Source organism: Schistocerca cancellata, chromosome 7 (genome assembly GCF_023864275.1).
Source record: "Schistocerca cancellata isolate TAMUIC-IGC-003103 chromosome 7, iqSchCanc2.1, whole genome shotgun sequence".
NCBI classification, from domain to species: Eukaryota; Metazoa; Arthropoda; class Insecta; order Orthoptera; family Acrididae; genus Schistocerca; species Schistocerca cancellata.
In genome coordinates this window covers 422,676,410-422,690,662 of record NC_064632.1, presented here as the reverse complement: position 1 = coordinate 422,690,662, position 14,253 = coordinate 422,676,410, and the positions used below count along the sequence as shown (strand labels likewise).

The following is a 14,253-nucleotide window of genomic DNA, read 5'->3' as shown; positions in this document are numbered from 1 at the left end:
GACAGCCACCAGAACAAGCACAAATAGAACATGAAGTGACACACGTGTTAGATATAGAAGAGAAATTTCAGCTGACATATATAGAATACAAAGACACAAATACAGACATTAGACCATTCTTGCATAGACCGCCAAATAACCCACAAGTCGAAACAACAATAAAAACTATCAACACAATCATACACAACAAAATAAATGAAAACACAACTATGGAAGAGTTAAAACTACTGGTTTATATAGGAGCACTCACTACACTAAATATACACACTAGGCATAGATCAGAACAAACCAACACACAGAAGAAACGCACAAAACCAGCATGGCAACACAGGTTACAGATCAGAATAGAAAAACTGAGAAAAGACATCGGACAGCTAACACAATTTATAAGAAATGAAATATCAGACAAAAAACGAAAAAGGTTAGGTAAAATCTCACAACAAGAAGCAATAGAGCAATTAGATGAAAAAAAGCAGAAATTGCAAGCATTGGCCAAACGACTTAGAAGATACAAAAAAAGTGAAAATAGAAGGAAACAAAACCAAACATTCAACACAAACCAAAAGAGATTTTACCAAACAATGGATAACACACACATTAAAATAGACAATCCACCAAACATAACAGACATGGAACACTTCTGGAGCAGCATATGGTCAAACCCGGTACAACATAACAGGCATGCACGGTGGATACAAGCAGAAACAGACACATACAAGATGATACCACAAATGCCTGAAGTGATAATTTTGCAACATGAAGTCACCCGAGCAATTAATTCTACACACAATTGGAAAGCCCCTGGAAATGATAAAATAGCAAATTACTGGCTAAAGTAGTTCACCTCAACACATTCACATCTAACTAAGTTATTTAACAGTTACATTGCAGACCCATACACATTCCCTGATACACTTGCACATGGAATAACCTATCTGAAACCTAAAGATCAAGCAGACACAGCAAACCCAGCTAAATATCGCCCCATAACATGCCTACCAACAATCTACAAAATATTAACTTCAGTCATCACACAGAAATTAATGACACATACAACACAGAACAAAATTATAAATGAAGAACAAAAAGGCTGCTGCAAAGGAGCACGAGGATGTAAAGAGCAACTGATAATTGATACAGAGGTGACATATCAAGCTAAAACTAAACAAAGGTCCCTACACTACGCATACATTGATTACCAAAAAGCCTTTGATAGTGTACCCCACTCATGGTTACTACAGATTTTGGAAATATACAAAGTAGATCCTAAATTGATACACTTTCTAAACACAGTAATGAAAAACTGGAAAACCACACTTAATATCCAAACAAATTCAGATAGCATCACATCACAGCCAATACAGATTAAGCGTGGAATATACCAAGGAGACTCATTAAGTCCTTTCTGGTTCTGTCTTGCTCTGAACCCACTATCCAACATGCTAAATAATACAAATTATGGATACAATATTACTGGAACATATCCACACAAAATCACACATTTGCTATACATGGATGATCTAAAACTACTGGCAGCAACAAATCAACAACTCAACCAATTACTAAAGATAACAGAAGTATTCAGCAATGATATAAATATGGCTTTTGGAACAGACAAATGTAAGAAAAATAGCATAGTCAAGGGCAAACACACTAAACAAGAAGATTACATATTGGATAACCACAGCGACTGCATAGAAGCGATGGAAAAAACAGATGCCTATAAATACCTAGGATACAGACAAAAAATAGGAATAGATAATACAAATATTAAAGAAGAACTAAAAGAAAAATATAGACAAAGACTAACAAAAATACTGAAAACAGAATTGACAGCAAGAAACAAGACAAAAGCTATAAATACTTATGCTATACCAGTATTGACCTACTCATTTGGAGTAGTGAAATGGAGTGACACAGACCTAGAAGCACTCAATACACTTACACGATCACAATGCCACAAATATAGAATACATCACATACATTCAGCAACAGAAAGATTCACATTAAGCAGAAAGGAAGGTGGAAGGGGATTTATAGATATAAAAAACCTACATTATGGACAGGTAGACAATTTAAGAAAATTCTTTCTAGAACGAGCAGAAACTAGCAAAATACACAAAGCAATCACTCATATAAATACATCAGCTACACCATTGCAATTTCATAACCACTTCTACAACCCTTTAGATCACATAATATCAACAGATACAAAGAAAGTAAATTGGAAAAAGAAAACACTACACGGCAAGCACCCGTATCATCTGACACAGCCACACATCGATCAAGACGCATCCAACACATGGCTAAGAAAAGGCAATATATACAGTGAGACGGAAGGATTCATGATCGCAATACAGGATCAAACAATAAACACCAGATATTACAGCAAGCATATTATTAAAGATCCCAATACCACAACAGATAAACGCAGACTTTGCAAACAACAAATAGAAACAGTAGATCACATCACAAGCGGATGTACAATACTAGCAAATACAGAATACCCCAGAAGACATGACAATGTAGCAAAAATAATACATCAACAACTTGCCATAAAACATAAACTAATAAAACAACACATTCCCACATACAAGTACACACCACAAAATGTACTGGAGAATGATGAATACAAATTATACTGGAACAGAACGATTATAACAGATAAAACAACACCACATAACAAACCTGACATCATACTCACCAATAAAAAGAAGAAATTAACACAACTAATTGAAATATCCATACCCAACACAACAAATATACAGAAGAAAACAGGGGAAAAAATTGAAAAATACATCGAACTGGCTGAGGAAGTCAAGGACATGTGGCATCAGGATAAAGTCGACATTATCCCAATTATACTATCAACTACAGGAGTCATACCTCACAATATTCACCAGTACATCAATGCAATACAGCTACATCCAAACATATATATACAATTACAAAAATCTGTAATTATTGATACTTGTTCAATTACCCGAAAGTTCCTAAATGCAATATAACATATACCATACAGTTACAAGGAAGTCACGCTTGACCGAGGTCCGCGTCACGTTCCATTTTTAACCAGACTTAAGTCTGAGAAAAAAAGTCAATAATAATAATAATAAACCCCGTGGAGGCCCGGGAAAAGAATAGACCTCCGGTATGTTCTGCCAGTCGTAAAAGGTGATGAAAAGAACAAACCACTAATAGGGCTAACCCCCCTTTTAGTGTTATTACTTGGTACAGGACAGAACTAAAGAAGCGTCGGACAAGCGCCGTCATGGTCGGGGACGACGCTTGAACCCTATGCCCGCCCACAATGGTAACGACACTGCTAGCCAACTGGAAAATGATTTAAATCCAAATAGAGGTGTTTTGCAGGATATGCTTCCTGCAACCACCCTAGAAGGAAAACAAAGACAGAGGATGAGATGGTCAGATGAAGTTAATCGACACCTCATGTTCTGTTATTACCAAGCAACAAACCTAGGAACCAACACAACTGGATACAGATCACAAGTATACACAACATTTATTACCAGATACCCATAACTAAAATTTTTAACAGAACAACGACTAGCTAATCAGATCCGTGTAATAATCAAAAATAACAGGATACCCCAGTCAGAATTAGAAAACATCAAACAACAAGTACAACAAATACTGGAACAAAATAATGTGCAATCAGAAGAAGAAGAAAATACAGTAATGGACTCAAACATCCCAGAGCAAACAAACAAAGACCAACACGCATCAATTAAACAATCAGAGGAAAACGAAATTTTAAGACAGCCACCAGAACAAGCACAAATAGAACACGAAGTGACACACAAGTTAGATATAGAAGAGAAATTTCAGCTGACATACATAGAATGCAAAGACACAAATACAGACATTAAACCATTCTTGCATAGACCACCAAATAACCCACAAGTCGAAACAACAATAAAACCTTTCAACACAATCGTACACAACAAAATAAATGAAAACACAACTACTGGTTTATATAGGAGCACTCGCTACACTAAATATACATACTAGGCAGAGATCAGAACCAACCAACACACAGAAGAAACCCACAAAACCAGCATGGCAACACAGGCTACAGATCAGAATAGAAAAACTGAGAAAAGACATTGGACAGCTAACACAATTTATAAGAAATGAAATGTCAGAAAAAAAAGGAAAAAGGTTAGGTAAAATCTCACAACAAGAAGCAATAGAGCAATTAGATGAAAAGAAGCAGAAATTACAAGCATTGGCCAAACGACTTAGAAGATACAAAAAAAGTGAAAATAGAAGGAAACAAAACCAAACATTCAACACAAACCAAAAGAAATTTTACCAGACAATAGATACCACACACATTAAAGTAGACAATCCACCAAGCATAACAGACATGGAACACTTCTGGAGCAACATATGGTCAAACCCGGTACAACATAACAGGCATGCACGGTGGATGCAAGCAGAAACAGACACATAAAGATGATACCGCGGATGCCTGAAGTGATAATTTTGCAACATGAAGTCACCCAAGCAATTAATTCTACTCACAATTGGACAGCCCCTGGAAAAGATAAAATAGCAAATTTCTGGCTAAAGAAGTTCACCTCAACACATTCACATCTAACTAAATTATTTAACAGTTACATTGCAGACCCATACACATTCCCTGATACACTTACACATGGAATAACTTATCTGAAACCTAAAGATCAAGCAGACACAGCAAACCCAGCCAAATATCGCCCCATAACATGCCTACCAACAATCTACAAAATATTAACTTCAGTCATTACACAGAAATTAATAACACATACAACACAGAACAAAATTATAAATGAAGAACAAAAAGGCTGTTGCAAAGGAGCACGAGGATGTAAAGAGCAACTGATAATAGATGCAGAGGTGACATATCAAGCTAAAACTAAACAAAGGTCACTACACTACGCATACATTGATTACCTAAAAGCTTTTGATAGTGTACCCCACTCATGGTTACTACAAATAATGGAAATATACAAAGTAGATCCTAAATTGATGCAGTTCCGAAACATAGTAATGAAAAATTGGGAAACCACACTTAATATACAAACAAATTCAAATATTATCACATCACAGCCAATACAGATTAAGCGTGGAATATACCAAGGAGGCTCATTAAGTCCTTTCTGGTTCTGCCTTGCTCTGAACCCACTATCCAATATGCTAAATAATACAAATTATGGATACAATATTACTGGAACATACCAACACAAAATCACACATATGCTATACATGGATGATCTAAAACTACTGGCAGCAACAAATCAACAACTCAACCAATTACTAAAGATAACAGAAGTATTCAGCAATGATATAAATATGGCTTTTGGAACAGACAAATGTAAGAAAAATAGCATAGTCAAGGGAAAACACACTAAACAAGAAGATTACATATTGGATAACCACAGCGACTGCATAGAAGCGATGGAAAAAACAGATGCCTATAAATATCTAGGATACAGACAAAAAATAGGAATAGTTAATACAAATATTAAAGAAGAACTAAAAGAAAAATATAGACAAAGACTAACAAAAATACTGAAAACAGAATTAACAGCAAGAAACAAGACAAAAGCTATAAATACTTGTGCTATACCGATATTGGCCTATTCATTTGGAGTAGTGAAATGGAGTAACACAGACCTAGAAGCACTCAATACACTTACACAATCACAATGCCACAAATATAAAATACATCACATACATTCAGCAACAGAAAGATTCACATTAAGCAGAAAGGAAGGAGGAAGGGGATTTATTGACATAAAAAACCTACATTATGGACAGGTAGACAATTTAAGAAAATTCTTTCTAGAACGAGCAGAAACTAGCAAAATACACAAAGCAATCACTCATATAAATACATCGGCTACACCACTGCAATTTCATAACCACTTCTACAACCCTCTAGATCACATAACATCAACAGATACGAAAAAAGTAAATTGGAAAAAGAAAATACTACATGGCAAGCACCCGTATCATCTAACACAGCCACACATCGATCAAGACACATCCAACACATGGCTAAGAAAAGGCAATATATACAGTGAGATGGAAGGAGTCATGATTGCAATACAGGATCAAACAATAAACACCAGATATTACAGCAAGCATATTATTAAAGATCCCAATACCTCAACAGATAAACGCAGACTTTGCAAACAACAAATAGAAACAGTAAATCACATCACAAGCGGATGTACAATACTAGCAAATACAGAATACCCCAGAAGGCATGACAATGTAGCAAAAATAATACATCAACAGCTTGCCTTACAACATAAACTAATAAAACAACACGTTCCCACATACAAGTATGCACCACAAAATGTACTGGAGAATGAGGAATACAAATTATACTGGAACAGAACCATTATAACAGATAAAACACCACCACATAACAAACCTGACATCATACTCACCAATAAAAAGAAGAAATTAACACAACTAATCGAAATATCCATACCCAATACAACAAATATACAAAAGAAAACAGGAGAAAAAATTGAAAAATACATCGAACTGGCTGAGGAAGTCAAGGACATGTGGCATCAGGATAAAGTTGACATTATCCCAATTATACTATCAACTACAGGAGTCATACCACACAATATCCACCAGTACACCAACGCAATACAGCTACATCCAAACTTATATATACAACTACAGAAATCCGTAATTATTGATACTTGTTCAATTATCCGAAAGTTCCTAAATGCAATATAACATATACCGTACAGTTAAAGGAAGTCACGCTTGATCAAGGTCCGCGTCACTTTCCATTTTTTGACTGGACATAACATCTGAGAAAAGAAAGAAATAATAATAATAATAATAATATCCTTTCCTATGATCTTGACCTGGTCACGACTATAATAAAAAATTAAATTGCTTCAGCAATTATGCTACTAAAAAAATCTTCAGCACTTCAGGCATTAGCTTTTTTGTGGTGGTGGTGGTGGTGGTGGTGGTGGTGGTGGTGGTGGTGGTGGTGGTGGTGGTGGTTTGGTTTATTTGTGGATCTCTTATACAAGGATATTAGACATGCCTTGGTATTACAATTTAAGAACAACAGAAATAATGTAATTCACATGTACAAACAGGTTTACAATGACAAGGATTTCCCTTTTATAGACAGGGAACTCAGCAATGCACTAACACGATGCAGAGATACCTCCCTAAGCTCATGTAATACACACAACCAAATGCTTCACCATCTTAGTGACTAAAGGAAACAAAATATCCTGGTGTTATAAGATAGGGCAAGAGGGAGATTTTAGAATCCAATGAATTGTACCATACTGAAACCTGATAAAGTGAGATGGCACAGAGTTTAGCCCACTGGACTCGCATTTGGGAGGACGACATTTCAGATCAAAGTCCAGCGATCCTGATTCAGGTTCTCCGTGATTTCCCTAAATCGCTTCAGGCAAACAACCGCTTGGTTCCTTTGAAAGGAAAAAAGGTCTTGGCTGACTTCCTTCCCTAATCCAAAGGGACTGATGACCTCACTGTTTGGTCCCCTCCCCATCAAACAACTAGTGAACCAACCAACAAAACATGGTAAGAGCCGCACAAATACTGACAGCTAACAAACCAACCAGTTCAGTGCCAACTGTATGCAAACTATTGGAACAGATGACCAGTCACAGATGTAATTGGTGTCTATAAATTATAAATTTGCTTTCACCATTTAAATAGAGATTTCAAAGGTATTCATCCACAACAAACCATCTTTTACAACTTGAGTCCACTCTCAGGGAAGCCTTCAGATTTCATTTACACCTGGTGGTGGTCTTCCTTACAAAAGATTTACAATACAGCATGACAACACCAGATCTTAGCTGCATTAGTTGGGTGGGGCTTGCTAGCCAGTCTGCAAACTTCCATTAAATAATTTCTTGCCCTTTGGCATGTCATTGTTAGTATGGTCATTTAGTAATCAACGTGTACAGGAAAATGGGATACCATACCTTCTTCACAGTTGCCATAAACACAGTCGCTGCTGTTGCAAGACAAACATCAGTCTTGAGCTTAGTGTTCTGCAGAGTGTATAAATAGCCATTCAGAAGACAATAGTATGTGCCCATAATCCTAGGTATCATTTTTTCCCACTAAATTCTGACTTAAGCACTTCTGCAGAATTCGATTAGCCCATCCAGTACATGTATTATATATGGATAATAGATGGCCGAAAGTGGTATGACTTCGGCCTCTGGAATTGCTATTCGACCACCAGTTGATACAATTACCACTCACAAAGCAGGTCAAACCTACCTGTATGCTGTAATCAAATGTCTTACATGTCTTCAGAAACATTTCTTGGGAAGCACACCAACAGATTCCAGTAAATTTTTACCAGTCATCAATTTTATCCCAACCAGTCTACAAATGTGTTGCATGCTGGTCAACAGCACCTTCTGCTGTAGCCCTGCTAGACACTCTGACAATAATGGAGTCCATTTTGTAATTGGAGCTTTATGTATGAGTCCCATTTGAAAGTTTCCTTTCAGGAGCAGGTACTGCATATTTAAAGATACACTGTCAGCAAATGTTAATTATGCAGTTAAAATTTACTCTAGGGCAAAACATCCTTGCTACTACATGGTTTTCCAGACCCCCTTATGAATATTTGCTTATGAATATTTTGAAAACAAACACACACAACAACAGCAGCAGCAGTTAGGCAAAAAGACATGCATCAAGAGCTCCCTCCCCCAGCTCCCCCCCCCCCCCCCCCCAATAGCAACTTTTTTCCCACCTATTCCAGAGGCAGAGCTGCACTAAATCGTCCTCCAGTGTGGCATCAAGGATCAAACAGTCCCTAATATTCATTGCTATAGGTTTTACTCTGTCATCTGATCATGCAACCTAAGTCCAACATACAGTAAGGATGATGATAGTTGGCTATTCGTTTATCTGTAACTAATGTTCATGAACAGTGCTCCTCACTATACAACGCTTCGACACGGAGAATTAGTAGCAATAGATAGAGCTCTCCCACGTATTAAAACCTCAACCTGCCTGAAACAGTCTGCTGTACAGTGACCACTTCAACTAGTGTGAAGGCAGTTAAAAATTATTCTCCACTGATTTGCTTCCAGCACCCACAAACTTTTATACCTCTTGATCAATACAGAGACTACCATGCTATTCCCCTGGGCACAGAGCCACATAGGTACCCGGGCAATGATCGTGCTAATACATTAGCCAATGAAGCCTCACAATGGACCTGCTGCCAATAAAAATCCCAGAAACTGGCTTACAGGCACATCTCACACAACATATCGTACAAAAATGGAAAGAAGAATGGATGACCAACATTAAACCCAACAAATTCTGAAAGACAGAAGCCCCTACTAAGAACTGGAGAAAATCACTTTACCCCTCTCAAAGAGAAGCTGTAGTCCTGTCACATCTGTATTTTTCATAGTTACCTCACACATGGCTATGTACTATGGCAAGAGAAATCTCTTCAACACGTATGGAGAGAACATGGCAGTCCAACAGGTGCTTGAAATGTATCAAAAATCTCTTGATGTACGGCACAAATTATGTACTGATAATTGCCACGGAGTGTAGTTGACAATGCAACAAAAACAGATGACATTTTAGTCATCTTAGGGATTTTTTTTTTGTGGTCTTTGGCTTGAAGATTGGTTTGGTGGAGCTTTCCATGCTACTCTATTCTATGCGAGCCTCTTCATCTCCGAATAACTACAGCAACCTACATCTTTCTGAATCTGCTTATTGCATTCATCTCGTGGTCTCCGTGTACAACTTTTACCCCTCACACTTCCCTCTAATCCTAAATTTGAGATCCCTTAATGTCTCAGAATGTGTCCTATCAAATGATCCCTTCTCCTTGTCTGGTTGTGCCACAAATTTATTGTCTCCCCATTTCTATTCCCTACATCATGATCAACCCATCTAATATTCAGCATTCTTCTGTGGCACCACATTTCAAAAGCTTCTATTCTCTTTTTATCTAAACTGTTTAGTTTCATTTCTGTACATGGCTACACTCCACACAGATACCTTCAGAAAAGACTTCTTAACACTTAAATCTACTTTTGATGTTAACAAATTTCTCTTCTCCAGAAATGCTTTTCTGGCAATTGCCAGTCTACATTTTATATACTCTCTATTTTGGCTGTCATCAGTTATTTTGCTGCTCAGATATCAAACCCCCATGTACTACTTTGTCTCTTTCCCTAATCTGAATCTCTTAGCATCACCTGATTTAATTCAACTACATTCTGATATCCTTGTTTTGATTTTGTTGATCTTCATCTAGTATCCTCCTTTCAAGACACTGTCCATTCCATTCAACTTCTGTTCCAAGTCCTTTGCTCTCCCTGGATGTTCATTCTTGCTCCATATTTTTCTTTTGTTTCCGTTACTGCTTGCTCAGTATACAGTTTGAATAACATCAGAGATAGGCTACAACCCCGTCTCACTCCCTTCCCAACCACTGCTTGCCTTTCATGCCTCTTGACTCTTATAACTGCCATCTGGTTTCTGTACAAACTGTAAATAGCCTTTCGCTCCCTGTATTTTATCTCTACCACCCTTAGAATTTGAAAGATAGTATTCCAGTGAACATTATCAAAAGCTTTCTCTAAGTCTATAAATGCTATAAATGTAGGTTTGCCTTTCCCCAGCCCGTCTGCTATGGGAAGTTGTAGTGTCAGTATTATCTCGCATGTTCCTACATTCCTCTGGAATCCAAACTGATCTTCCCCAAGGTCGGCTTCTACCAGTTTTTCCATTTCTGTATAAAGAATTCATGTTAGTATTTTGCAGCTGTGACTTATTAAATTGAGAGTTCAGTAATTTTCACACCTTCCAGCACCTGCTTACTTTGGAATTGCAATTATTACATTCTTCTTGAAGTCTGAGGGCATTTCTCCTGTCTCTTACATCTTGCACACCAATGGAAGAGTTTTGTCATGGCTGGCTCTCTCAAGTCTGTCAGTAGTTCTGACGGAATATCATCTAAACCCTTCCCCCCATGGGCTTGTTTCGCCTTGAGCTTTGTGAAATTCTTCTTGCAGTATCAATTTCCCATCTCGTCTTCATCTACATCCACATCCCCTTGCCTTTCTATAATATTTACCATCTGAGCTCATGATATTCTTACAGCTGCTTCTATTTTCCCCAAAGACCACTTTAATTTTTCTGTAGGTGGTGGTATCTATCTTTCTCATAACGAAATACGCTTCTAAATCCTTAAGTTCGTTCTCTTGCCATTCCTGATTAGCAATTTAGCACTTCCTCTCAATCTCATTTTTTAAATGTTTGTATTCCTTTTTTAGCAATTTAGCACTTCCTCTCAATCTCATTTTTTAAATGTTTGTATTCCTTTTTGCCTGTGTCATTTGCTGCCTTGTAATTCCTGTCCTTGCATCAGTTAAATTCAGTACCTCTCACATTACCTAAGGATTTCTACTAGGCCTTGCCTTTTTACCTATTTGATTCTCTGCGGCCGTCATTATTTCATCTGTACCCATTCGCCTTCTACTGTACTCCTTTCCTGTCTTCTAGTCAACTGTTTCCTAATGCTTCCTCTGCAACTATCAACAACCTCTTGTTCTTTCAATTTATCCAGGTCTAGTTATATTTCTACCTTATGTAAAGTAGTTGATTTGTGAGTAGAGGAGGGGATATCTCCTGTTGCTTTTTTTGCATCAGAAAAGGGGAGCGAGGCTGCTGGAGAGAATTTTGCCTCCTTATATTTGAAATCTGTGTTGTTTGTCCTTACCAACAATATCTTTTCCTTTTTCTTATGATGCACTCTCTAAGTAAGTATCAGTGTGGGAAGGAGAGGGGGTTGTGGGTAGCATTTTTCTCCGCAGATCTTACTTCGGCAGTTCCTCTGTCCACTCTATTTTCACCTGTACATGTGCTACATCTTTTGTCATTGCTCTCATTTCACTGTACTCTGGAAGTGGTATCTTGTGACAGTGTGACCACTCTTTACCACTCTGTTCATTTTACTTGCAAAACTTTGTTATTGGCTTATTGATTCTGATGGTAAAGGGATTAAATCACACTTCCATGGAAACAACCACCACCACCACCACCACCACCACCACCACCACCATAATCGTTGTCGTTGTCATCCCATACTTAGATTTTAAACCGTGACCTTCTCATATGCGTACCATTATTCGCTTTCTTTTTACTCCTGTTTTTGAATAATTGTACATTAAGGCCCACAGCCTTAGCATAGATTATGTACACAAATTTCTTGGTGCAGATAACAAATTAGTCACAAAACTGAAACACTGAATGTTGTTTTCAGTTGCAGAATGAACTATTTACCCTTCATGAGCATCACTTTTCAGTTCTACCTAATCAGCTGTTTTCGACTCGTAAGCCACCAGGCTATCTGGAGCAAGTGTTGTTCTTTTAGAAACTAGGGCTTTCAGTACAAAGAAAAAATTAACTGATGAAGCAGTAGCCAAGGAATCGTGCAGGAAGCAAACTGCTGCATATTTTGCAATGGCTATGTTTGTTGTTTTTCTGCTAATTATGTCAGATGATCAGGAATGAAAAAAATGGGGAGTGATCGGAAGTTCTCCACACCTGAGAGCTTATGATGTACATGTGGAGGCCGTGATATATTTGACTGCTATTATTATTATTATTATTATTATTCTGTACTAACAGAAGTAAGGTTGCTGGAGGAAGTCTCATTACTGTGATCCAGCAATAATTTGTTTGCAAAAAATAGCTAACCATTGTGTTTGCATTGTAAATATTGATGTCACATGTGAAAACAACTTTTTCACTGCTATTTTATCAACATTATATGATTTCAGGCAGAACATTGGCTGTCTTCAAGAATGGTTGCAGTTTGCCTTCTGAAAGGAAAGGTTATACTTTATTGATAAAGAAAGATGAAATGTGAGAATGTGATAATTGTGAAATGTGGGCTTAAATTTCAGTGACATTGTGAAAATGTGTGCTGTGTCTGTTCCTTACCACACAAACGCAAAGAAAATATTACATTTGCAATGAACATTCATGAAATGTGCATTATAATTGAGGATGTAACAGATCATTTAACTTTTATGTATAGTGTTTGGTTAAAGTGACAGGACACCTGCATGGAGAAAACTGAAGTCAAATATTTTAAACATTGTTCAGTAATGCAATAATTTCAGTATTATTTGTACTGTATTCAGCAGTATTAGGAAGGATTGATAAAATTTTATTATAATCATGTTTATTCATATAATTCTGTACAGAATACCATATTTTTATTGTTGCAACATGTCATAAGGGGCATTTTTCAATAAAAAGCTTGATTGTTTTTCCTGTGTCTGTTGATGTTTGTTAAACTGAGATTTCAACTGTAAATGTGCTCTTAAAATTATCAAACTTAATTCTCACATATTGCCCATGAAACTGACACACATTAATATTGCATCAGTTTGGTCCTTCATCCTGAATGCTATCTGCAAAATATTTTTTGTGTCATAATCCTACTGTACAAGAGCTGATAAATTCATTAGCCCCCCCCCCCCCCCCCCAAACAGAAATTACATTGTAGCAGACAACTTCTTTCTGAACTTTACAATTATTACTCAGTTGATCAAATAACAGAGTAGTAATAGTTTAATACTTAATCCCACAATCAACTCTTGGATTTTGTTCCTGCTACTCTAACTTTAGTTCAGCTTCTTGTATGCAGAGGCTATTTTAATCTTTGGAGTGTCCCATCTGTCAAGATGTGCTTCACAGTGAGCACCTAAATGGGACACGTCTGAGTACTGCTCAGTATCAACAGTCTTCTGTAGCCATATGCCTTGGACATAGCCTACTTCAGGAACCACTGCTCAGTCTGAGGGGTGTTAAGGCACATTTACATTGAGTTCGACACATGTTCTGCAGTGTTGTTCGCTACATTGTTTGCAGCTAGTATTGGACTACTGGTGTTAATAACACAAGGAACATTGTTCCTGGCCTGCTGCCACTAAATGCCCTCTGTAGTGTTGTGTGTTGCTTTCCATTTGTTCCTTAACAAATGGAGTGGACAAAAGCAAACTTTGTGAACTTGTCACACTCAAGGAGACAGGGGAGTGCCTGTGGAATGTTCAAAATCATAGTTATAAAAATATTAAACAAAAGCCTGGGTCACTACAGAAAATTGCTGCATTACTTGGCACCAGCAGCAGTGAGATAGATAAAAAATTATCTCAT

The 14,253-nt window shown here is 37.2% G+C and overlaps 1 protein-coding gene across 1 annotated transcript in view; it reads left to right on the top strand.

Annotated features, from left to right (window-relative positions):
• The window catches only part of LOC126092293 (extracellular tyrosine-protein kinase PKDCC-like), a 60,242-nt gene extending 46,879 nt beyond the window's left edge, over window positions 1-13,363 (top strand). Inside the window, exon 6 of the mRNA XM_049907812.1 lies at window positions 12,870-13,363. Within this exon, the coding sequence (XP_049763769.1) occupies window positions 12,870-12,958 (89 nt within the window). The 3' untranslated portion in view covers window positions 12,959-13,363. The remainder of the gene's footprint in view (window positions 1-12,869) is intronic.
• Window positions 13,364-14,253: the final 890 nt, after the last annotated feature.